Below are 25602 nucleotides of genomic sequence, written 5' to 3'. Positions count from 1 at the left end.
TTTTGACTTCATACTACACTTGTGCAGATGTAATTACCTGAAGTTCAGAGTAGTTATTTCTAGTTTACACTAGCAATACAGGCCCTACCAAGTGTGAGTCACCTGTTAATTCTTTTCAGAATGAGAAAAAAATCTACATTTTTATCATTATTTTTTAATATACAAGCTTAATGTAGATCTATGAGTAATACATTCCACAACAGAAAACATGATTTAATGGATGTGGTTGTTCTTTTAGTGTGGCACGTGCATAGCGGGAAAGAAACTGAACCTAAACAGATTTGGTAATTTCTCTAAGCCTTATTGCAGACATGAGCACTGGACAGCCCACAGGTGCAGGAAACTGTAACACTGCCTTCTTTAATTCATCATCATTCTTCCTCTGTGTCAGTTTGGTTTTCTTATCAGAAAATCACTCATCCCTTGAGTTTGACTGGAAGATGCACGTTTCCAGGTTTATCCCAAAGCTTCTGATAAAGACAATTTTGAGCAGCCAGGTCCTCCTAGCATATCTCTTGGAGAGATAGGCCAGGATAGATTGTCCTACATTTTTTACAAAGAAGCAAGGAAACATCAAACCAAATAACCCCCTCCCTCCAGTTTACTCCTATTAATATAGTGGCTAATTGCAGTTATCCATTGGTTAAGGTATTATAAGAGGCACCTTCTAATTTTGTTGTTTGCAATGATCATATTTAATGGGAGGTAGGTGCAAGTGGTGGCTTGCAAGCTTAAATCAGGTAGACATTGACACTGTCTACTTTTTCAAAAGCAGTTTGAAGGCCATGTTTGAAAACATTTGTATAGTGCCAACATCATCTTTTTATAATGTTGGTAGGTGGCATTGTCAGGTTTGTTTTATTTATTTTTTTGGTGGGGGGAATTCTTTTTTTTTTTTTTTTTTTTTTTTTGCTAGATGTCAGCAGTAGTATGGATGCAGCTGCTAGGGACGTTCTTCTTAAAGCAAGTGTATGCAGTAGGGATTCTGAATCTACATTCAACAGTTCCTGTAGTTATATTGTCTTCAACTGTAACATGCAAATTCAGTGCCTGTAAACTCAGTCACTAACTCACTACACATAAACCTTAACTGTAATTGGACTGCAGGTGTGGAAACAATAAACAATAATAAAAAAAAATGTATTTATGTTTCTTATACCCCCTATGGCTACACAAATGCCCTTTTCCTAGTACTGTCATCTATGGTATTGCCCAGTTTTCTAATGCAGTAAAAATCTTGAAAATAAGGATTGGTAAAGGTGTAACCGATAAGAAAAATGATGTTATTACTCAAATGCAAACAGCACCCTAGGGCTGGGTTACCTCTTTAAAGTATACAAGAAACTTTTGGCTAATCAGGAGTTTATGAAAGGTATTTTTGCTGGAATGTGAAGGTTGGCTGAAAGAGAAACGCTTTACAAAGTCACTGACTGATAAAGGGAAAAGTTGTTCTGACAGTACTGCAACAAAACATAGAAGACTTCCAGGGGAAAGCAGTGACTGGTAAATAACAATTTGAAATTTTAAAATGTAAAATTTATATATCAGGAAAAAAAAAAAAAAAGATTTCTTAGGAAGAACACAATGTGATCAAGCTGCACTAAAATGGCCAAGCAAGCAGGACTTTTTTTCAGCATTTTCATTTTGTAAGCAAATTTAGTGAAGTTGTATGTTTGTTAGAATACAAACTTCCAACTCTGCAAAAATTAAATTTCTATTCTTCTTTGTTCTGTAATTAAAATAAAAATTCCCTTTGAATCAGATGGGCCCAAGTGGGCTTCTGCCTTTATATATTATCATCATGAATACTAGTAAGCTAGACTCTCAATACTTCTGTGAATGTTCTTTTACTCTTTTGCATCCATTCAAATTTAAATAGGTAATTCTTCACACGTTAAAGTGTAAATGAAATATTTTATTTTTTTTTCTAAAGTAAATATCTAGGACTTCTATGGTTCTAACACCGTCAGAATACAGAATTAAGACCACGCTTGAGTACCTTTTCTAAAAGTAATATCAAATGAAATATTTGACAGCCAGGATACCCTATTCATGAATCTTATTAAGCATAAGATAGTAATACATTCTTTTTTCTTTTTCCCCATTTTTTTTTCTTATTTTTAAGAAAGAATACCCCTTGTTAGGGTATCCTGGGCCTATCAGACTTAGCCACAGTTTTCTGTTTCCAGTATTATCAGAGATGAAAAATCAGAGCTTGATGCTCACAGCAGTAAAGCAGTTATAACAACATTACCTACACACTCAAAAGGTGGGGACCACCTGTAAGTGTCTGGCTGAACAACAGGATGTTGATCTTGCACTTCTCATTATGGTTCACACTATGTTCCCGTCACTGCTTTTTAAGTGTAGAGCTCATTAGCTTTACTTTAAAATACAGAAGCAAGGCTGAACTCAAGTAGGATCAATGCCCTGTTTTGCCCGGCACCATGCAAAGCTATTGAACATGTCTCTTGCAGGATAACAAGCTCACAGTCAAAGTACAGTGCAGATATACCTGTGTATAGCCACACAGGCAATCATGCAGTAGGGCTTTCCATTGAGTGTTGACAGCTTGTGCCATTGCCTGCTGTAAAGGACAAAATCCACTATGCTAAGAAGAGAAGGGGTTTGCAGCCTTTGCAATAATTGGTTTGGTGGAAGGGCTGGATCCTTGGGCTGGGGACGTGAAGAGGTGCTGTCAGTACATTCATTGCTCTTGCCATTCCTAGTCCTGGGCTCAGATCTGTTAGGTCCCAAGGTACAAGCACTGAACTCTGGTGTGGCTTCTGGGATTTGGCAGAATAGGGAACTTGCTAGGATCTGGATTTTCTTTACAGAGCAAGGCTGCTGTAAAGCCATTGGGGCTTTGCTCTGACTGACTGCAGGCAATGTGGCTGGATGCACCCCAAGTCATTTAGAGTAGTAACTCCTTTTCTAGCTGTTGTGACCCTGTCTTACAAGAAAAGGGCAAGATGCACACAGGCAAACACATTCCTCTTTCTACAGGAGTTAATGGCAACAGCCACTGAGGTTAGCAGAAGGAGATAGCTGCATAAGTTTCATAGCAAAAGTGACATCCCTTAATTGTGCCTGATTTCTGACCCTGTCCTTTTCTCATCCTCAGCAGTGGACCTTTCTTATCTCAGTTGTATTTTGTTCTTTTCCTGCAGGAGAAAATACAAGAAAACATCACAAAGGTAAGACTATATCGCAGAGGACTGGAAGGTATTTGTGAGTCATCTCTCTCTCCCTCTTTTTTTTTTTTTTTTTTTTTTTTTTTGTTAGGGGGTTTGAGGGAGGATTTTCCTGTTACCAGATTGGTTTTGCTCCCAGGGAAATGCCATTCTACTGATTGTTACCCTACTTGAAGGTCCATCCTGCACTCTTGCTCCAAATTCCCTCTGGCGCTAGTGATAGTCCTCCCCTTTGACGTTAGCAGTGGTTCTCCCTGAGTAAGGACAAAAATATTGGTCCTTGAAGGTCAAACCCTAATAAACGTCACTCTGTTCCTTCTGCACGATCTGCTAGTTCTAACTCTTATCACTTACTCATGCTGTAATAAAAAATGGATTGATGGCTTGTAGTGCTGCTAATGATCTGTGGCTTTGCAGGAGACTGAAGGAAAATGGGGATCCTGTTGATTAACGGACCCTATTACAGCTACCTGATCTAGTTATCTTACTGCCTCCTTGCAGGAGGGAGGACTAATGGGGTTCTTTGACAGGTTCATTTTTCTTTCTTTGGAGCTCTTTTGCTTGGTTGCTTCAGACCACACTCTTTGCAGTGCAGTTTTTTTGGTACTGACCTGACTCCCCCTCCCCTGCATCTGGAGTATTAATTGGTGGCTTAATCTCATGGCGTGCTGAGCATCTTTAGTTCGTGTTGACTTTAACAGGATTTGAGACTCCTGCAGAGTGCTTCCTAAAGACTAAACACTATGGCTCTGCTGAATGTGCCTTTTCATGTTGTGTGATGATGGAGGAAGCTGGCAGACTTGCTATCACATTGTGCTGAAGATGACCACCCCAGTGCAGCACTGGTGGGACAGTCTGTGCATGTGCTTGTGTGTCACAGCCACAGGAAACTGAAGTGTGGTGGCCTGACTCACTGATGAGGTGTGTTTGAGCTGTGACAGGTCAGTGGAAAATGCTGATTTGGAGATCTCTGTGCTGAACCGTGCAGGCGGGTATTGCATGGTGTGAGATGCAGAACAGAGAGCAGGTAGATACATTTCCAGTTGTTTTCCTAAATGTGGAGCTGACACTAATTCTGCATGCAGCTCTACTTTTTCCCCCACATTTCCCTTGATGTTACCATGTTAATTATGACAAAGTCTGTGGCTAGAGGTGTTGATTTGGTGCAAGAGGATTTGTTCTGGGCCTGAAATGGTTTGCTGAATGAAGGATTGCTCTGTGTGTCTAGCACTGCCTGCATTGTCCTGAGCACCACATCTTATTTGGGTGTGTTTTCTGTGTATATAACTACAGCATCAGGGAGGTTAGTGTTCAGCATCTCTTCTGTACAGGAGAGTTGCTGCAAGCCTCTGAAGAGAGACGAAGTGTGTCACAGGCTCCTACAAACCCAACAGCTTGACCAACAACATACAGAAAATTAAATACATCAGAAATGACAACCTTCTTAAATGTACCATTACAGGGTTAAGCCCTGTGCCCCATGCGATTTCAGACTTTCTCTTTTTCACTCTCCCCATATTTGGTTTGGGCTTTGTGTCCTGCGCAGTCACCTGCCTGGCTGCTGGGCAGATGATCTCTGTGGACCTCCCTTGTGAAACAGCTGGTGTCAGCTCTGCGGGGCAAGGAGCCACACAAGGAACCTGCACACAGCAATTGCAGAGCAGCTACTCGTAACATCCTGGCTCAGCTGGCACTGACTGCTGGCCAGAGGGCTGGGTACTGCAGTGAGGGAGCTGCTGCGCCTGGCAGCCATGCTTTGCATGCACCTAGGGCAAACTCACTGGCTATGGAGGGAGCTTCTGACTTGGATTTGCCAGCTGCTGTGTGGTTAAGGTATAGCACTAAATAGGGAAATGGCATGTGTTGCCATCTGATGCAGAAATGTGGTGTGCAGGAAAAGGCGGTGGCGATGCATTGAAGGGCTGGTTTGAGGTAGCATCTCTCTAAGTTTGTAATTCCAGAAACACACATAAACCGATGATTTGGCTCAGGTCTCTGCCTTCAATTCCCACATTCATCTGTTGTGGGATTTCCTTCTTTTTCATTCATTATGTTTATTTCAAAACAATCTTTGCTGTTCTTTTGTCACCAGGCTCTGGAGTGTTACTGGCAGCTCCGGTGAAATGATCTTTTGTTTGCTTTTGCATCTTCTTCCTCTCTTCCTCTTTGGGGAATGGTGTTCATAATCACATAATGATGCATAAGTGGTAGTGAACAGCACTTGACTACACAGGAGAAATGCTGCTGTCCTCTGTAACTTGCAGTGTAAAGAAACACTTTCCACTGAGTGCAAATCTGTTGGGAAGGAAGATATGCAAGAAAAATATGAGAAGAAAGAGTCAAAGTAAAATCTGAGTGGTACTAAAAATGTAATTGGAAATGCCAGGTACTGACTTCTGTATTGATCATTCTGTTAACTGAGTTGGCTGAAATGCTTTTGTAACAATAATATATTGATATGATTTTCCTCATAAACTTGGAACTTTCACAGCTGTCTAGACAACCCTAATTTCATTAGTCCCAACTTAGTAATTGCATCTCAACCACTGAGCTGTGATGTAGATTAATCACAGCAATACTGAAGAAGTAGGATATTTAATCAGAACTCAGGTCATCTGTCATTCTTCCATCTTGTTCACCTTGGGTAAGTGTAGAGTAGACAGTTTATTAAATAGTAACTAGAGAGGTAGTCAGCAAGAGGGAGAACTAAGTGGGAAGCTGAAACTCTCATGACCTTCCAGGTCCTGAGTTGCTTCTGCTTTTTCTGGAGCACCTGAGACCTATTTGTTTGGTGAGGCTCCCAGTTTACCTGAAGATACCAGCTGTGGTGTGCCCATGTTTTCTGGGAGGTATTTAGCACCTTCAGCTTACAGGGAGATTAAAAGAAATGAACCCTTCAAGTAGCCTTTAGCAATCCCTTCCTAGGTTAGGTTCATCTGCTTGGGTGAAGTTCAGCCAGTGAAGTCGGTTTAACATTTGTAAGGACTGTGGGAAGTTCTATTTATGTTCTCAGAATTTCTCAAGCAAGTAGTCTGTGCATTAGTTTACAAGATATGCTTTTTATTTTATTTTACTTATTTATTTTGCTGTTACAATCCACAGTAATGTGTTTGTACTCATCCAGTAACATGGAATTGCGTGTGTTGCTATTTTGGTGTAAGTGCATGTTGCTGGTTAATTGTACAACTTAATTTTCCATTAAGATGCAAATGGTTCTCGTAAAGTGAACTCATTTTAGAAAAAAAAATGAGTAAAAAGAGTCCTGATATTTTATCCATCCATGGACAAAATGTACATATTTTTTTGTCTTTAACTTAACTGCTAATGTTATATACGAATTACAGAACAGAAAAGGAAATGTACTCAAAGTGCCTTTGAAATACAGCTGTGACACTGCAAGAAGCATTGTAAAAGGCCTTGCAAAATGTTAATGTGATTTCTTTGAAAGAGAGAGAGAAAGGAAGGGAGGAAGAAAGAAAGGAAGAAAGATTGCATCCTAATTAAAAAAGTCAGCTTGTGATACTAACCACATGGCTGGAACATTGTCTTCACTAATTTTCGTAAGCATTTTGTTGTTTCTTCTTCAGACAATTGCTCAGCAAACTCATAAGTAAAGGTGTTGTCTATTTCTTTCCCTCACTTTCCTTTTCTTTCTCCTATGTGTCTCTGCTTCTCAGTTCCATTTTTCTCTAGTATTTAGTTAATACTCTCTGGGAGAGAAAATGTGAATGTGAACACATGCTTTCTTTTTAAAAAAAATATATATATATGTGTTAGTGTGGAGCACAAGGAGAGAAACCATGCATGCACAAATGTTGCTATACACAAAATAAATAGAAAACTGTATTTTTTTATCCTCCCAGCTTTAGTTGATGAACATCTTCATGGTTACTCGTACTGATACCTCTTTAGATGAAAACAATCCACTGTTTCTTTTGGATTATTTCAAAATTCTGGTAACTTTCCAGCCTTGCAAGTCTCATTCTAAGTACCCTTTAAGTTGTGCACTTACTCGGGATCAGATCCTGTAGCTTTACCATGTTGAAGAAACTCTGCTGGGGTTAATCTTGTGCTTTAGCGCTACTAGGACACACTAAGGAGATCTCTGTTTGAGGAGGCATCAGTGCTCTCTCAAAGCTGACCGTCAAAGAGCCTTATGTATGGTGGTTGTTGTCACTGCCATTGATAGAGAACCATCAAATAATGTAGACTTGAGGGGACCTCTGGAGGTTGTCTGTTCCACCTCCTAGTACTTTAGAACATCATTATGTTTTTTATTTACTCTTGGCATTCATCATTTGACTCAATTTGAAAATATGTTTAGTCCTATAGCACTTAGTTCTGACATCATTTAATTTTCATAGCTTATCTATTGACCTTGCAAGGTTATCTTAATTACAAATAATAAAAATAACCCTAATTCCTTAATCCCTGCAAGTAATTATAATACCGCTTAGCTCAATTTTTTCTTTATTGCTAGAGTTGCTCATATATATATATATGAATGAATGATACATTAAAGGTTGATATCCTAATCATTAGCATACACAAGCAAATGCACAACTTGATACGTCAGACTTCTTTGTAAAGTGTAAAGTCTTTTGTGTACTGAGACTTCATCAACTCTATATTACTTCAGTAGGTCTTTATGAAACTCTGCATTTCAGGGAAACTGATGATAATGTTTAAATAAATAAAGACGGCTGGGCTTTCTGCAAAATGAGATCTATAAACTTATTTCTGTAATATTATAGGTGGAGCTGGTTCTGTTAATTTTAATGAACATTTAATTTCAGTAAAAAAGGTATTGATTTGTTGAGTGCTATTTATTAAGTGCACTGCAGAATCATAGGTATATAGGGAAAAATTGAAAATGGTCATTTAAGTAAAGCTTATAATTAATCTGCACGTGAAGGGGCCAAATTAAAGTGGCATTGGAAACCCTCATTTGGTATTTCCAAGTTTTCTGGGCACTTGAGTTTGCAACCTGAATGATCTAATGCATTTTAAGTGCAATAAGATACTGGCAGCGTTACAGAGCTCTGAGTAAAAAATCATGGTTTGAGTTAACAAAAGCTAAGTGGAGTTTGGGCTTTAATGCATGGAGAGGGAATTGGGCATTCATGGAGGAAGCTAATATTACTTGGCTGAGTAGGGAAACATCATGTTGGGAGGATTGGAGGAAACTTACCTCCTGGAGAATCCCAGCTTTGTTCTCTTAACACTTTCTATAAGAGGAAAACATTAAAAATGACTGACATTTTTACATATTCTCCCTCTTTTTTCTTTTCTTTTCTCTTCTCCTATTTCCTTCTGTGTATGGGAGTTGGAAGGTGCAGTGACTTTGGACTCCATACAGATACACATTTTTTTCCTGCTCTTGACATCTTGCTAAGTTTTTCCTACATAAAATGAAGCAGCTGTTTCTTAATATGATGGTTTAATATGATATTAGAGGGAGGTATAAATTTTGGATTCTTGACATGAGTAGTAGGGACTTATTTGCTTTTTCCAGAGTAAGAGTAAATTCAAAATAATTCTGAAACATGACTAAACAGTGCCAAATCATTCTTACTGCTATATATTACCATTATTTTATCAAGATCTATTCTATCTCATCACATTTCATAGTTTTGAATAATTATTTAAAAATGTAAGCTCTAAATGATTAATTACTATTAAAATATTGAATATATTAGACATAATTTTTCCAGCTTATTTGTAATATATTAAAAAAATTGTGCAAAATTTATTTTAACAATAGCACATCTTGCATGATATGGAATGGATTCTGACAGATATGAAAATGGCAAATGTAGGTTATGCTACTGAAATATCATGACAACAAGTGTCCTTCACAATAAAAAGAAAATTATTTTGAGTTTTTTCCTAAATATATTCATGCTTTGGTGAAATTCAGTCGCAAACTTCAGTGTCTTTTCAGTATAGCTGATAAGACACCTTTGCTTTTGCATTGGTCCTTTGTTCATATATGATATAGATTTTCGTAGTTTAATTGTTGTATTTTTTTAGATTTATGCTTTACAGACACTGTACAGAATTGCTTTAAGATTTTAGATCACATTTTTTGCTGGACCCTGGAAATACATACATGCTATTCTTGCAACAGCTGAAAGGAAACCAGACTATCTGTACCAATTTGTAAGAAGTTATTTACAATCCCTACATTTCCAAGGCTTGTTCCCTTTTTGTTAAGAGTAAGACTAGTACGAAATGAAAATTAGGTTCAAAAGTCATGGACTTTAATAAAGATTGTTCTGTACCTGAAACTCAAACCAAAATGACTTTGAGAACTATACGTTTTTTTTGTTGTTGTTGTTTTTTTCCTTACAATACTTTGGCACTTCTGTTTTTGCCAATTGGAACCAGACAAGATAGTTCACATATGAATTTGGAAGCTGCATGGGAGAAGAATAAACCAAATCTCCTGGCACCTTCGTATTGGGTTAGTTTGGCTTCTTTCAGTGACATCCAACGCTGTTCATACTGACTTATTTTTAGTTAAATTGAAGTGGCTTGCTTTTTTCTTTGAGGTTTTGCAGGTTTTCATTCTTCATAGACATGGAATGTAATTCTGCTTTTGGGTACACTGCTAACAGTAAGTGTTCATTTCAGTTTTAGCTGATCTCAGATACTTTACAGAAGCGTGCTCAGAGAATAAGATTAGAATGTGGTAAGGGGATGTAAGAGGGAATTCTTCTCCCATGATTTACACATAATTTCTATAAGAAGGATAATAAAACTTCATGAAGAACTCAGTTAAGCTCTATATTATGACTTACTAGACATGATCTTCCTGTAAAATACCATTATTATTTTTTATTTTTTTTTCCCTGAGAAGTGAATTACTCAGATTTGATGCATGCAAGCCAGTGAAACCTCCTTAGTGAAAAAGACATTAACTTTACTGGTCATGTTGGTAGCACAGGAGGGAGGAAGCTAGGACAATTGCTGCTTGTGCAATCCCTCTGTGACTAAACACATTGCTCATTTTTCTAAGTCTGAATGAAAATTGTTTACACCACTAGGAAGGGGCCTTCTTTTGATACAGCTTGACATAGTTGTTAGCAAAAGCACAGGCTGCTCTGTAGAACTTCTCTTTTTATACTTTTCTTCTAATTTGCACTGTAATTTCTCAGTGTTCACAGATCTGTATTAGTATGTGAAAAAACCTTCCAGTTTTATTCCTTGAAATAATTGTTAACACACTTACCTCTAGTCTTTTCTTTCCCCAGCTGCCATTTCTCATCCCTCTTTCCTGAATGCTTTTTTTTTTTTTTTCTAATCCACAGCATAAGGAAGACAGGTGGTAGTCTTGACTCTGTATCCCTTTGGTCTTCCACTAACTCATGCTACACACACAAGTACAGAGTATTGTCTCTCAAAAAGCTTCCCATCTAAGGGAAGGTGCAATAAACAGGTGGGAAACCATGACATTTGGGATTCCACTGCCACTTTCTGCTCCAAGGCTGTAGCACTTTGCCCTTCATTTGAATCCACAAGTTCCTAGGGAATAAACACCAAAAGAAGGAAGAAAACAAAAATAACTTATATGGACTTTTACTTTAATATTTTAATAATTTAATATTTTCTGAATGTTATATTTTTTCTGGTCAAACAAATAATGCCAACTGCTATTAACAGGTTGACCCCTCTGAACCAGTGCTTCAAGTAGTGTGTACATAATCCATTGATTTTTCCCATCAAGTATTTATAATGTATGAACTGTAGCACCTTCTAGGCAGTTTTCAGTATGCTGGGTAATTACAAAAAGCTGGTCACTTAAATTATCCTAAGATGTAACATTTCCATGACTAATTCAGAACCCCCATGTATTAGCTGTGTCTCAAATTCAATTTGAATTGATAATGAGTTGTTTTAATCCCTCTCTTTGATTTAGCGGTCAGACCAGAGGACAACATTGAGGGTGGGTGAAAGAAGGATAGAGAGAAAGAAAAAATGTTAGTGTCTGGCATTATTTTTTCAGTTAATGTAGCAGTGAGCCTTTATTTGGGAAGGCCTTCTCTGGGAGGGCAAAATAGTTGAAGTCCTGTACAAGCTTCCAGCTTTCAAAATCTCTCACTTCTTAGATTCATGTCTCCTTTGCTAATAACAAAGAGGGAATCGTAAGGCATTTTGTTAAAACTCCTTTAAATGCAATAGACAAGGCATTCTTGCTGAGATATTTTGCCTCACGGGAGAATCAGCAAACTCCTGGCAGTGTTACTTTTTCTGAAGAGAAGTTTCTCACTTTAAATGTGGATTACACTGGAGCCATTAAGAGGTCTTATCAAATCTGGGAAAACTATAAACCCGCTTTCCCTGTTGTCACACAAGATAATTTTCTTGTTTAATTTCTACTGATTAAGCTTTATGTTTATTTTAGAAAATTCTCAATAGTTATCCAAGAATTATGATTTTTTTTCCCCCTAAATACATTTGATTTGCCCTGTTGTCCTGCCTAATTCAGGACAATAACTTGGGTATAGTATTTTACTTAAATGAAAGGTTAAGAAGAAGTCATCTATATCATTGTATCTAGCTGGACACTACACTCTCTCTGGGCTAAATGATTTATCACACATTAAGGTGAAAACATCTGCAAGAATCTCGTGTGAAAACATTGACAGCTCCCTGCTGAGTGCCATGCCATCTCCACAGCCACAGGGGAGCACAGTTAGTAATATATTTTGACAGGCTGGCTTCCAAGTGTTAACACCAAAAATGGAAAATAAGCCTTAAGTAGTAGCAAAAGACTTGGGCTTCTTTTGTGTGTGCATTAGTTTAAAGAAGAATCACACACTAATATGCCTAATGCATGTTATTCCTTTCCTAACTTGTATAATGAATCAAATACTCAATGAGCACCATCAGAAAGAAAATTAAGAAGCAATTTACTGTAGTTTTTGGATGGTGTATCTCCCTTCATCAATCCCATCCATCTGTTGATGAGTCAGAAGAGTTGCAGACCCCGCTACAGAATTTCAGGGTTTGAATTAATATTATGCTACTGTGGATGATGTTAGACTGTCATTTGTACAGAAGAACAATTATTCTCCTGGTGGGGAAGTTCTCTATTAGAAACATCCAGTTGTTATTATTTACCTGAACATAATATGCTTCACAAGAGCTTCATAAAAATATCCGAGTTGTTTGATGATATCCAGTGATAGTAGTGTGCCTGGCTGCAAAGATATTTGAGTGCATGCATGTAGAATGGGCATGATTAGATGCATCCAGTTTAATAAGACCGATCTCAACCTCTCAGGAGCAGTTAGGCATTGTTTCCAAAGATGTGGTGTTTTTTAGTTTATTTATTTATTTTCCTACCCCCAGCCTGATTTAGGGAACAATTGTAGTAGAGAATTGCTTTGTTGTTTTTCTTTCACAAGGCAGGACTTTGGAAGTCTGGACCTCCAGTGCCTGGTCAGAAAAACTTTAAAGTTTGTGCTTTTTTCCACATAATTGCTGAATCTTAAAAATCATATTAATTCATAGGCTGCTTAAACCCACATTCTCCCTCAGCTAGCTACAGCTGTACCTTGAGAGAAAAGAAAAAAACAATTGTCTGAACACAACAGAAGTGGTATTGTTAAATCATGATTTCTTTCTGATGTTACTAGTCTTAGTGGTGCATGTAATTAAGGTTCATACATTTGGAAGACTTCCTGATTAATATTTACATAAAACATGTTTTCATGTTATGTTTAATTATTTTCTTGTTTAGGACAACCTATCTTAAAAAAAGGATGAAGAAAAATAATTCTGTTCTCTCAAGTCTGTTGTCAGATACAACGCTCTATGCAGTGCAGAAAGCTCTCTGTAGACTTGCTGATCTGTGAGACAGTTATTCTAGGCTCATCATGTTGCGTTTCAGTCTGAGATGTTAATAGTAATGAGTGGATAGGATGAAAGTGATTCTTTCTCAAGTTCTTGCTTGCACTTCCTGGGAAAATTCACTGCAGATAGCATTCCCCCCTCCCCCCCTTTTCTTTTAAACAAAAAACAAGTGAAAGAAAGTAAGTGACAGATTCTGATAACATTTCAAATGAATCAGTTCTGTGCACGGAATACATTTATTCTGATTTTTTTATTTTTAATCTGCTATAATATGGTCTTAAACTCTACTTTTTCTCTCCTGTTCTTATCAGAACAGATAATACTATAACTGATTTCCTCATGAGCTTATAATTCCCCTATTGATTTTTTTTTCCCCTAATAATAACATACATAATAATATATAAACAAATTCTGGCAGTAGTTATTGATTACTGACTAAGGGATTCTCAGTTTTGTCTTAAAGTCAAGACAGAAATACTTGTCAGCATGAGTAGTTTTGTGATTTATGTCTCATGGTTTTGTGAAATAAGTTCTTGGCATTGGGACAGCTGGTTAAGCCCCTACAAACATGAAATGTGTTGAATGCTTCAGGAATGAGCAGACAGAGACTAAGATACCACTTAGCTAAGTGTATAACCACTGTTGGTCCGTGATCATGTAGTTTATGACTACAGCAGAGCAAAGAAATAAAAAAAAATTTGGATTATGAATACTACCTGTGTTGCGTATAGATGAGTTCAGTCTCCTAGGCAGTCAGTCCAACATCTTTTTCCTCCAGTAGATGTGCTTTGAAAAGAAAACCAAGAGTGTCTTATGTAGTGTTCACCCTTTGAAAAGCAATCAGCTTGTAGTTACTTTTTCTTTGGACTGTCTAAGCTATAGAAATGGTTGCACTACAGCTTTCTTACAAATTGCAGTTATGATATTTATTTCCCCCCCGGCAATACGGTGAATGTTTTCAGACTGTAATGAAAAACACTTCTTCTGGGAGTTTCTGCACTAAGAAACAATGGAGACAATGACTTGCTCTATTTCATACTATAGCTTCAGTTTTAATGACTCATGAAGCACAAAGTACTCGAGCACCAATCTGTTTATTGACAGAGCTTAAAGACACCAAGGACTGAAGTGACAGTAGCTGTCATTAATCAGCATTCCTGTTGCTATCTGCAGAAATGCTGCATTTAGATGACCATTTGAAAGAAAACTAAATGCTGGACCAGATGAATTCCTTTTCAGTCCTGTCCTAAAGCTTACCAAGTTGAGGGGCTGGAAGACTGACAAACAGTGTAGCTTCCAGAGGTGAGAGCTTTATCCCCAAAGCCTGAAGGACTCTGTCCTTAGCACACACAGCTGTCACCTAGAGGAGAGCAGTGTTGGAGGTGATTCAATGTTAGGGTCTAGAAGGATTGTCAGAGCTACTTCAGATGTGGCTGTCCTCTTTTTAAAAAATGAGATGTGAATTAACTGGAGGTACAACAGGTTAAAGCAGAGCTTGAAAACAGAGTGAGAAAAATCTTAAATACTTGAAGGTTTTGATTCTCTTGGGACCCAACTTGAAGTTTGATGATGGCAGAGACAGCCTCTCGTGAATTTCTCAAGACTTTCTAATGAACATTCCCAGGATATGTATTCAGCTCAGTTTCATTTAACTCCAGTTCTTAGCTGGATGGTCCGAATACTGAGCATGCACCACCTCAGTTATTTTGTCTACAGAACCCTATTGGCAGGCTGGCGCTATGCTGTTTGTCAGTGTCCTTGAGAAACAATGAGAGACCAGTGGCAATCAGCATCAACTCTCACCTTTTTTATCTCCAGAAAGCAGTATTCAGCCTTTTCAGCAGAGCCTTGACATTGTGCTCTAATCTGAATTTAGAACTGAAACATTTTGGAACAAAAATATAATTAAAGCTGGGTTTGCCTCATCATCAGTTGTCCACTGAGGACCTTCACTGAGGAGGAATTTAAAGAATAAAAGTAAAGATATTTCTGAATTACAGCTATCCTCTAATGCTTCAACGGTAATAACACATTAATAAAAGAGTTGCACAGTGGTTAGATTGAAGATGGGCTCAGGTGGTTTGTGGCTAGTTCAGGCCAGTTAAAAAATGACAGAAGGTGATACAGAATCTCACAGATATTTGGAACCTACAGGAAGTTTGTCACACCACTAGCAAAAGCACACTCTGCCATGTGGATCTGGAAGTTTGTGAGTTGCTCCTTATTAATCCAGTGATGGAAACATGGATGGCTTGAGAAACCTGTCAGTGTCTACAGACCTGCACACAAAGAGGTTGGAGCTGCAAAAAGTGTAGGTGGAAGAAGACTTATTTAGTCCTTTCATTTGAAGGAGATCTTAGAAGTTGAGAGAGAAGCATAAGCAGGAATATTAGAGGTGATAAACTTAGTAGACTCTTTGCTATGTCTGCTAGGTCTCCAGCATAACTCAACAAAATGGAGGTATCCGTAGGCCTCCCATTTGAATTAAATGAATCATTGGTCTTGTGCGTTTTGTAGTGCTGGTGTGTTGCCTCTTGTCTTTCACATCTGATTGTAAGTCCTTTAAATGGACTTCTAAAACTTGAGTCTCTGCTGATTCTCTGAGATAATTTATTCATAATGAACTCTAAGTAGGATCTGTTGGCTGGATTTAGGAAAGGACTATCTGAAATATTGCAGTGGGAAAACAACAACAACAACAAACCTTATAGCTCTCTTACATTTAAATAGGGTTATGATTAACATCTGGACTGATATATATTGACAGTTGATGGGGACTAGTTAGGTGAACAAACTAGTAAAATTCCATGTGCTGAAGCAAATAGGGAAAACAGGGTAAACAAGGACAAGACTAGCTTTCTCTGATGCCTACTTTGTAATGTCTGCATATTATGTCTTAATTTGGAAAACTGTTTTAATGTAATAAAGGCAAATATTAGAACACTGACCTGTTTCAATTGCCAGATGTTGGTTGAAAGGATGTAATTTGGGTAGCATCTTCCTTCAAAGCATCATACACACACAGATACAGTAAAAGCTTTCAATCTGAATAAGGAATGTGTTACCCAGGCATCAGATTTTATGAGCTTATGATAAGTTTCTGTCTGTGGAAGGAACTCAGCTTGAGGAACAGGTATAGAACATAAAGGAAAGCATGAACTCAATAGGAAAGACAAGAAGTTAATATCTTTGTTTTGAAATAAAATTATTGACATTTGGTAATTTGTATTTTTAATGCATTAATAAATGGCATTCATACTTTTGGTCAGGAATACACAGAGGAGTCTTTCAATGGCTACTAAGTTTGTATGAAAAGAGAACAAAGACATCACATGAAGTTAGTTTAACTATACTGAGGTTTTTCTCTTTTGTAAGTAAGATGTCTAACATACATTTTGAATAGGAAGGTACTCAAACAGTCAAAACTATTCATTTGATAATCCTGTTTCAGCTCAGTAGTGTTTCCCCACACCACAAATATTTCTTTTGAATAAATTTGTTACTACTGTTCTTCTGAAATTGAATTGGAACTCAACTCACTGAAAAGTAGAAAGCTTTTTATTTGATGAGAAGAATAGGTATCAGAGATCTGAAGAAGGACTTGCATGTCTGGACGCATGTCTGCCAGCTCTACCAACTAGTCTAAAACATTAAATCTCTAACAGAGGTCTTGATATAATTGCCAACGCATAGACATCCTGAGTTGTTTCACAAAGCCACGTAGCCTCTGGCTTCAAAAGTGTGTGGGTCTTCTTTAGGTCTTGTGTGCCAAGCCTTTTGCTTCAAATGCTGAGGGCACTGCAAACATCATAAGTATGTTTAGGTGACTGATTATTACCCATATTACTGTGCGAATTCAGGCTGAAATACAGTTGAAAACTGTGTTTTGCCAAACAACCAGGCTTCTTGTAGATGGTACAGAGACATCTTTTTGTGTATGTTTAAGTCTTTATAGAGGACTTCCCAATGCAAGAAGAAACACCACTGCTGGCTAAAATGTGGAGACTCGATGTGTTCTGCCTGCTTCAAAGGTTTAAAATGTGTTAACGGATACATAAAAAAAAAAAAAAAAATCTGTTGTTCAAAAGCTATTTTATCTCAACTTATGTATAGTGTGACAGTCTGCTTTTCAAGCAATGTTTAATGTGGATTTCTACACATGGCTCTTCTAATCTAGTAAATATTCTAGGAAAGGCACCTTTCATCTGCAAGGATATCTTTTGGCCAATTTTCACCACCACCACCACCATCTTACAAAGGAAAAAAACAACCAAGCAAATATGTGAATGTTGACTGAATGCTCTTTGAGCTAGGAGTGATTCATTCTTAAAAGCTGATGTCTTTGAAGCAGAGCTATTCGGGGGAGAACCATACAGTGGATAATTGCTCAGGTCTAAATGGAGCTCTGTGACTGGATCAATACATAGAGATTCCTTGGTAGTTTTCTTGCATACCAAATGTGAGAAAGCTTCCAGAGGATCATCATCTTAGAAATGTTCACATTACATATTTAGTCACTGGTGAAACTAACAGTTGTGACTGAAGATACCTTAAAGCTATTTTTCCCCTTGTGCTTTGAATAAGTTAACTGTCTTCCTTCATGCTGACCTTTTCTAAGCCACACTAAAGCATGCTTTGTAGACAGCACGTGGCCTCTTTTTTTATTTAGTGCGTATTCATCTTGATGAATACTCAGAACCTCTAACTGACTAAAAGTATCCTTGATAAGAAATGGAAGGAACCCACGGGAAGAATGCATCCAATGCAGCAATTTTGTTTTCCGTGGACTATTTACTCTTGCATGGGACTGCAGCACCTCATTCTGTCACTAAGAACAGCAGTGACGTATTATTTTTCATGATACAGAGAGATAAAATAATCTAATTGTGGTAAGTTAGCTTGAATTTTCACTTCACGTTGCTATGCCTGAGACATTTTTTCAGCATCTGTTTACTGCCTGGGCCTTATCAACACTTCCCAAGCTGTACTGTTTGGAAACTTTAGTCTTGAAAGTTTGCCAGTACTGCTGAATAGTTCCAGTAATATATACGTATTGTTTTACTACCTGTTTTTTGACTTCAGTAAGGAGCTACCATAGACCACATGCTGAGCATGGCATGGCATATGGAGAGTCTTACAGGGATTCAGTGATATGACACTGGTATCCTTTCCAAAGGATACAGCAATAATAAAAGGGGAAAACAACCTAGGCAACTGGGTAGATTATGAGACAAAGCAATTATGTAGATCTTCAAAGGATCAAGCTGCTCATCAACTTGAACTTACAGTGTCCTGAATGGAAATATGTACTTGTTTTAAAATTACACTGGTTCTGTTTATCAGATAGGAATGTTATTATATGGTGTGAATCATCGCAGAGAATAATAAGCTACAGACCTTGCAGAAAGGAAGTTGCCCCTTCTGGAAAAATACATTTGCAGGGAAGTATGGCATTTTAGGTAATATGACCTTGCCTAAAACTTGTATTTCCCCTTTGCTTTGTTTGTTATGTTTAACATTCCAGTCCTCTTATTTGTTATTTTGGGGATAATCAGCTGCAGGTTTGCAACTCTGTTGCAGCTTCTTAAAATGAATTAAAATTCACTTTTAATACTAGTTCAAAGTACCCCTAAACCTTAGTTAAACAGTTTGTTAAATTTGACAGGTCACTTTTCACCTATTATTTTATTATTTTTAATAATTGTCTAGTTAGTCTTTTCTCATCTGACATTCATATATATATATATATAAATTCCTTGTATCTACTGCTAGTCTAGTAAAATATCATAAAAATTATTTTGTACGGATGTTTTCCACTTACTCCTAATGTTATGTAACAGAAACAAATTAGAGGGGAAATATTTTGTTATTTGGCACTTCTCAGATTATGAAACAGTGTTTACTCACTTAAAATACTGAGCTCATTCCATGCAGGAATAAATCTTTAAAAGGTATTATTTATGGAAAGAAACAGTACGCTTCCTTCAGATTTTAAAGAAGAGTTTTTAAAATATTAAGGGTCAGTGGTGAAACCTCACTGAAACTTCACAGGCTGCTTACAATTATTTATTTATTTATTTTAAATCCAAATACATAAGGATATCCAGCAGCCCGCAATCAACTTGTTAAGAGTTATTTATTGTATCTTAAAAAAAAATATAACATATGCTGTTCTAGCCTTTGTAACAGCATTCAGAGTTCAGACTGTTGTTTTTTTACCCTACAGAAAGGTACTGTGAGAAATGCTGAAGAGCTGATGGACTTTCTTTATTTCAGGAGCTTGTTGTGGGAAACAGTCGTCACATTTGAGCGACTCCACAGTCTGATAATTTACATACGGTCAGTCACTGTGTGCATGTGTGGGTGTGGGGTGTAATAGGGCAGGCAAAGGCAGGATGACAAAATTTTTGCTTAGGTTTTTGACAAGCTATTTATGTGACTTTAAAGAGAAGGAAATTAATAAGCAGGTTGAAATTTTGGCTCTTAAAAAATTCCAGCTGATTTCAGTTTGAACAACATATCCCACTTAGGATTTTTGGAGGTCTGTTCTCATCTGTCTTTCATTCCATCCTTCCTCTGGATGCTCACCCCTCCTCCTGTAGGCTATAATCAGGACTGAACAGAAAGACTGTAAGGACATGGTCTCCAATACCACATACAAGACAATTCAAATGCATTTTGAAATTAGTTGCATTGTAACTAAGCAATGATGCTTAGTCAGAGAAATTATTTCTTAGGCCTTCATGCTGCTCTTATGTTGGATCCTGATTTCAAAATAACCATCCAGATAAAAGGATATTTTATATCTGAATAATGAAAGAGACACGCAAATGAAGGGTGGCATGCTGAGGTGTGGGGATGGAGCTAGAGCTGACCTGGTAGACTACCACCAAACCCTACCCATCTTAGAAATCCTTTTTTTTTTTTTTTTTTTTTTTTTTTTAACAGTCTCAATTTCTCCATACACAGCCTATTTCACACTTTAGTTTTCTTCTCTCTGTGTTTTCATTTAACTCACTGTTACATACTGGAACTCACAGGGGTAATTGCTGAAAGGTCTAGCGGCTTTCATGATGGAGTTATAAGCAACTAATACAGGTATTTGGGGCTAAAGCTGTGGCACAACTGTTGAGTTAGATAAGTAACATGAACAGTCTCCAGGCCTGAAGAACTAACAGTCTAACCAAGACAGGCCCAAAACAGCAACTCCCACTGGGAAAACCTGAGGAATGGGAGAAATTGCTATTTGTTTTGTTCATTCCTGCTATGCTGTCAGTTGTTGCCTGTTAGTATTATTAGGGATGATTTTTTTCACTATAGTGTTTGGCTTCAAGTGCCTAGCTGATTTTGTTAACAGCTCTTGTTAAGAGTGGAATTCATCTTGCCTAATTGTTTTTGTCTGCCAAGGGGACATTTAGTAGAAGTTGACTCTTCTGAGTCACCCTTCACAGAGGAACTGTAGAGCTTAAAGAGAAGACCTTGAAGAAAACAGTAAACATCTATTCAGATGGCCAGTGTTAGGTGATGTGACTCCAACCCTGTTTTGCTAAGGTCTAAAGGCCTATATGCATACATGTCCCAACCCCGCAGCTTGTGTCTGTATACCTGACCCTATATCTCATAAGGCTAGCCGTTCATTCATTTAGTAGGGGACTTATTTATTTATTTATTTGCTTGTTCATTATTTATTTATTTATCTATTTATTTTTGTGGAGTATTATAAGCACAGGAGTGTTGTCCTTGTTTAGGTAATGGTAGATTATCTAGAGTTTTCTTTAGTGCTAATTTGTCTTAAATATAAGCCCCTTTAACACCTGTCTCATGTAAATGCATGTATTCTTGGCTCGAAAGGAAAACACGTATGTTAGTTATTGCATGTATGTGGAAAAAATTATTTATCACTGAATACCAGCTTTCCATTGCAGACAGATCTGCAATTAGATCACTCAATTAGAGGATTCTTTTCCCAGAATCACAGAATTCTTCAGGTTGGGTCTCAGGAGGTTCTGAAACCAACCCACCAACCTCTGTTGCCTCTGTTCTACTCCCTGGCTCTCCTCAGGTAGAAGTTCTTCACCCCTGGTTAGCCCTCTAGTGCACATATCAAGAAATTATCCTTGACAGTATCCAGAAATACTCTAGTTTGCCTGAGAGGACCATCTCTATTCTTTGTATTCCCTGAGTACTTTTCCTGAATAGCATATATACCTGTCCATCACAGCATGCCAGTTGTGCACCCCATTCCACCATGTCTTTTATTCCAACCTTCCTGTAGTTCGGTGACTAGTTCCTCTTATCTTTTTTACCAGCTGCATAACCAGGCAAGTTGCTCTCTGCAGCTTCCTGAGGAGAAGCAGCGAGGGAGGTGCTCCCTGGTAACTGATGACAGAATGTGTGGGATGACTCAAAGCTGCAGCAGGGAAGGTTCAAACCAGACATTAGGAACTATTTCTTTATGGTGAGGGTGCTCAAACACTGGAGCAAGCTTCCTAGAAATGTGGTTGATGACCATGCATGTCAGTGTTTAATAGGCATTTGGACAACACCCTCAATAATATGCTTTAATATTTGGTTAGCCCTGAAGTGGACTAGCAGTTGGACTAGATCTTTGAAGGTCCCTTCCAATTGGACTATTCCATTCCATCCTATCCTACACTACGCTACTCTTCCATCCTGGAAACCATCATGAATGCAAAAAAGAGTAGCTAAATAAATTCAAATAATTCAATCTCCTAATAAGTTATTCTTGAAGCATGTATCAAAAGCTCTAACTAGCTATACTTTGTTATCCCTACTAAGTAGTTAAGAGATGATATAGTTGTGTGATTGCTGTATTCGAAGATGATGGATATAAACAAGATAAGTTTATAAGCAAAGTTCATAAGGTAAGTTTTCTAGTGTTGGTACAAGATGTTTTGGCTGTACGTTTCAATCTGAAATGCAGATTATGAATATTCTTCATATATGTGCAGTGTAATTTATTCTGGAGCACAATGGCAAGAACTGGAATGTAATGGAGACAGTAAGGATCAAAACCACCTGGATATCCACTTACACTGGCAGAAATAATGGAGAAGCTTTCATAAGGACTTTCTCAAATCACTAACTGGGAAATTCTTTTTAATGATGGCTCTCCAGTTTGCCAGACATGTCAATAACAAAGATATATCGTGGTGATGCTTGGCTAGGCTTTTGCTACATACTGATACTAGTAAATGAAGTTGAACCACCTTTTTTTGTATTGGTGTTGGTTGTATATGTCTTGAAAGTAGTTTGTAGGTTAAAGGCTTCTTAACTGGTGTATTACCTTTTGCCTGCTTTTGCATGGGAACTCCGACTCTGGACAGAATTCCTGGAAGGATGAGCTCTGCTCAGCCCCAAAAAGGTAGTCAGAAAGCAAACAGAAGGGAGATAATTTTCAAGAGATTGAAAGGCTCTTCTGAGAAATGATGGGACTCCCACCCTGTGAATGTTGCATTTTCTTGGTAACTCTCTGTGATAAAAGACAGAGCAGACAGAAGAAAATTCTACAGCCTGGTGATGAAAATGATGAGGCTTTGGTGTGAGGAAAGATTAGAAGGATGAAGACCATTTTATTTAAAGATGAGATAAATCAGACTGGGTATTTTAGTGTCCTTGAAACAGACAATTTTATAGAGCAGGTGTTAGCTCTTTCCCGGAGTATAACAACCAGAAAAGAGTAATAAGTAATAAGAAGCATTTTTTTTCAATTCAATAAATAATTCTGTTCCATCAAGCTCTGTATTTGTAAACCAGTATCAATAAGGTAAATAGTTCATTAGGATTCACAGTAGACCAACTACTTCTACAAAGAATGAGAACAGCTGAAGTTAATTTATATATAATAAATGTTTTCTGAAGGCTATAAACTTTGGCCATCATCTTACTGATGTACTCTGCACTTTGCTTTCTGAGCATTTTTTGCCAGCTTTAAATATGATCCTATCTGAAGGGCAAAATATGTCAAGTGAAAGAGACAGACAAGTAGTTAAGCAGTCCAATGCTCTTCTTAAATCTGTTTCTGAAAGTTCTATGAGAAGGCCAAGTTTGCTGAGAATTGAATGAGGAACAGCAATATTATATTGTACCCATATTCTGTGAGAAGTCAACCCTAGGGACTGCAAAAACCTTTTAAGATGATGATGGAGACTCCATTAACATTCTGCACATATTTTTTTTTTCCACAGTATATTTCTTTTTTTTTTTTTTTAATCTCTCTGTTAGATTAAAAGACTTAAAAATATTTTTTTCTTTTCAATATTTTCAATATACAGGATGATTAGAGAAGATGAACTTCTCTTTGTAATCACTCATTGTAACTATGTAATCACTCATTGTCATTCAGATATGAATTTGATTCAGCTGAGTGATTTTTAAAGAACGCATGCATAAATTCCAAAGTGAAATATATTTCTCTAGACTGATCTAATAAATACTTTTATTTTGTTAATAGGAAAGGGAGAAAAAGTGATGAGGGAAAAAAAAAGTCTGTCAGCTTGTTGAAAATCACAAGTGATCCTACACTGGTTTCATTTAATTGTAGCGCCAGCAAAATTTTTTCATTAAAACTTTTCAGAAAGTAGCTGTCTGAAAGAGCTGATTGCATTGCGTATCTTTAGCTAATACTGTATGACAGAAGGATGAAATGAAAAGAGAGCAAACTGAAACCTAGGAAAGAAAAGGTCTTTGGCAAGAACAAAAGGAAAAATGTGTGTATTTGATTGTTTAACTCATTTTGCTGATGTACAGTAAATTTCTGGACATTTCAGATGAATTGATTTTGGATGACTGGATGTATTACCAAATGATAAGAAGTTTCAAACTTAGTCACTCTTTCAAGAAAATGAGTGTGTAAATAACTTGATACATTTCTAATACATTTTGTCTTCGACTCAGTCTGAGTTCAGTGAACCTGGTGTCTTAATATTTGGGAAGTCCTAACGCTATAAACAGGGCTTCACGCAGAGTCAGGTGTTATATACCCACAGCAGAATGGCAGAATCTAATCCCTGCATTTTACTAAAATACAAATTGGCTTACTTTTAGGGTTTTGATGTTTGATTTCATTATGGACTCATTGCCTCCAGTCTGAATGATATCATGGCCCAGACTTGGGGAAGAGAAGGGAAATTGTTTTTCAATGAATTTTAGGGATAAACTGTCATTAGATGCTTATAGTCACATTGCACTGGCTTTGAAGGGAGGCTCAAGAAGATGAATTTTGCCCAGTGAATGGATGATGGGCATGCAGATGGCCTATTAATTTCCTATTTTGTGAATTTTCAAATGAAATAACTTTACATGACAAATGGTCCAAATGAGTCGGAAGTAGGTGACGGCTAAAGAAGAAGTTTTAAGTAGAAAGTAAGGAAGCTTTAAGTAGAAGTAAAGTAGAAGTCTTAAGTGATATTTTATTGTACTAATCTAGTCAAAATACCATAAGTAACTACAATATTAAAGGTGCATGTAGTATCAGACAGAGTCTGAAGGGAGGAACAGTATATTTTACTGGATCAAAATGTGATAGAAAATGAAGAAGCCTTTAGACAAACAAGCCTGCCTTCAGGTATCTCTACCTATCTATAGGTATCTATAGGGCCATATCTCTATGGCTCTGAAGCTCTTTCTCCTTCTATCACAGTTGCAAAAGTGTTAGTTCCACAATTCAGAATAAAGTGAACCACTTCTTGGCATGGAAATAGTCACTGGTTAGAGCAGCAGGGGTCAGAGTCACTGATTAGTCTCTCCAGCTAGGGTTATTAACGTTCCAAACATCACTACTTATTCATTTCACCCACTTGAGTCTGTCATGTCCTTTTGTGCTGATGATTCTGAGAACAAGTTTGACATACAGTGTATAACAGATGGGCAACTAAAGTAGCTGACTGGGATAACATTTTAGCTTTCTGTAAGGGACATGGATTCTTTACCTCCAAATGTTGTTTTTTTTTCATCCCGTAATTGCTCACATGTTGTAGGAAACCCATCGAAGTTAAACTGTCTAGGTCTGCATGGTTGAGAGAACTGGGTAGATGTCTGGGATTTCCATCTTTGCAAGTCTATGAAAAGCTCATCTGTCACATATAAACTGAACATGTTTGGCTGTACTCATCTCCATCTGAAAACTGAAGATGGATTGTTGCTAAGTAAACTCAGCATTTGTTTGTAGGGAAGAACCTATTGTGAAACATGTGGGGCACAGACCTGTAGCTGCAATATCGACACTTCCACTCTTAAGAACTTGCCAGGCTAAGATTGATTGTTTTCTCAAAAGCACAAATTTAAATAAGTTAACTTTTCAGTGTTTCAAAAGAAAGGTTTTAAAGTTGCATTTTAAAGTGTGTACTGGGCAATATGGTTTTGCTTGTTTGTTTTTTTTTTTTTTTTTTTTTAAGGAAAATATGAAAATGTTGAGAGAAAAAGGAGAAAAGAAACAAAATAACTCATCAGTTTTACAAAACATGTATATGACTCATTTTAGGATTGACTGAAGCCCCTATGCTCAACATTCAGATTGTGCTCTGTT

At 37.3% G+C, this 25602-nt stretch overlaps 1 protein-coding gene and 1 long non-coding RNA gene across 10 annotated transcripts in view; one reads left to right on the top strand and one right to left on the bottom strand.

The window, feature by feature from the left end:
- PDE1C (phosphodiesterase 1C) overlaps window positions 1–25602 on the top strand; it is a 316241-nt gene that overhangs the window by 128176 nt on the left and 162463 nt on the right. For 2 of the 9 annotated variants that reach the window (XM_068675046.1, XM_068675042.1), the window contains exons 3-4: window positions 3171–3197; window positions 19332–19394. The exons of 6 other annotated variants lie outside the window; for them this stretch is intronic. In XM_068675046.1, the coding sequence (XP_068531147.1) occupies window positions 3171–3197; window positions 19332–19394 (90 nt within the window). The remainder of the gene's footprint in view (window positions 1–3170; window positions 3198–19331; window positions 19395–25602) is intronic. One more of the 9 variants, XM_068675043.1, reaches the window with a different exon arrangement.
- On the bottom strand, window positions 4859–6132 carry LOC137851720 (uncharacterized). The gene is made up of 2 exons (XR_011093395.1): window positions 5834–6132; window positions 4859–5489 (listed from the first exon to the last, which is right to left on the bottom strand). It is a non-coding gene; the product is annotated as an uncharacterized lncRNA (long non-coding RNA).

This window comes from Anas acuta, chromosome 2 (assembly GCF_963932015.1).
Source record: "Anas acuta chromosome 2, bAnaAcu1.1, whole genome shotgun sequence".
Lineage (NCBI taxonomy): Eukaryota > Metazoa > Chordata > Aves > Anseriformes > Anatidae > Anas > Anas acuta.
This window is presented reverse-complemented; position numbering and strand designations above follow the sequence as displayed.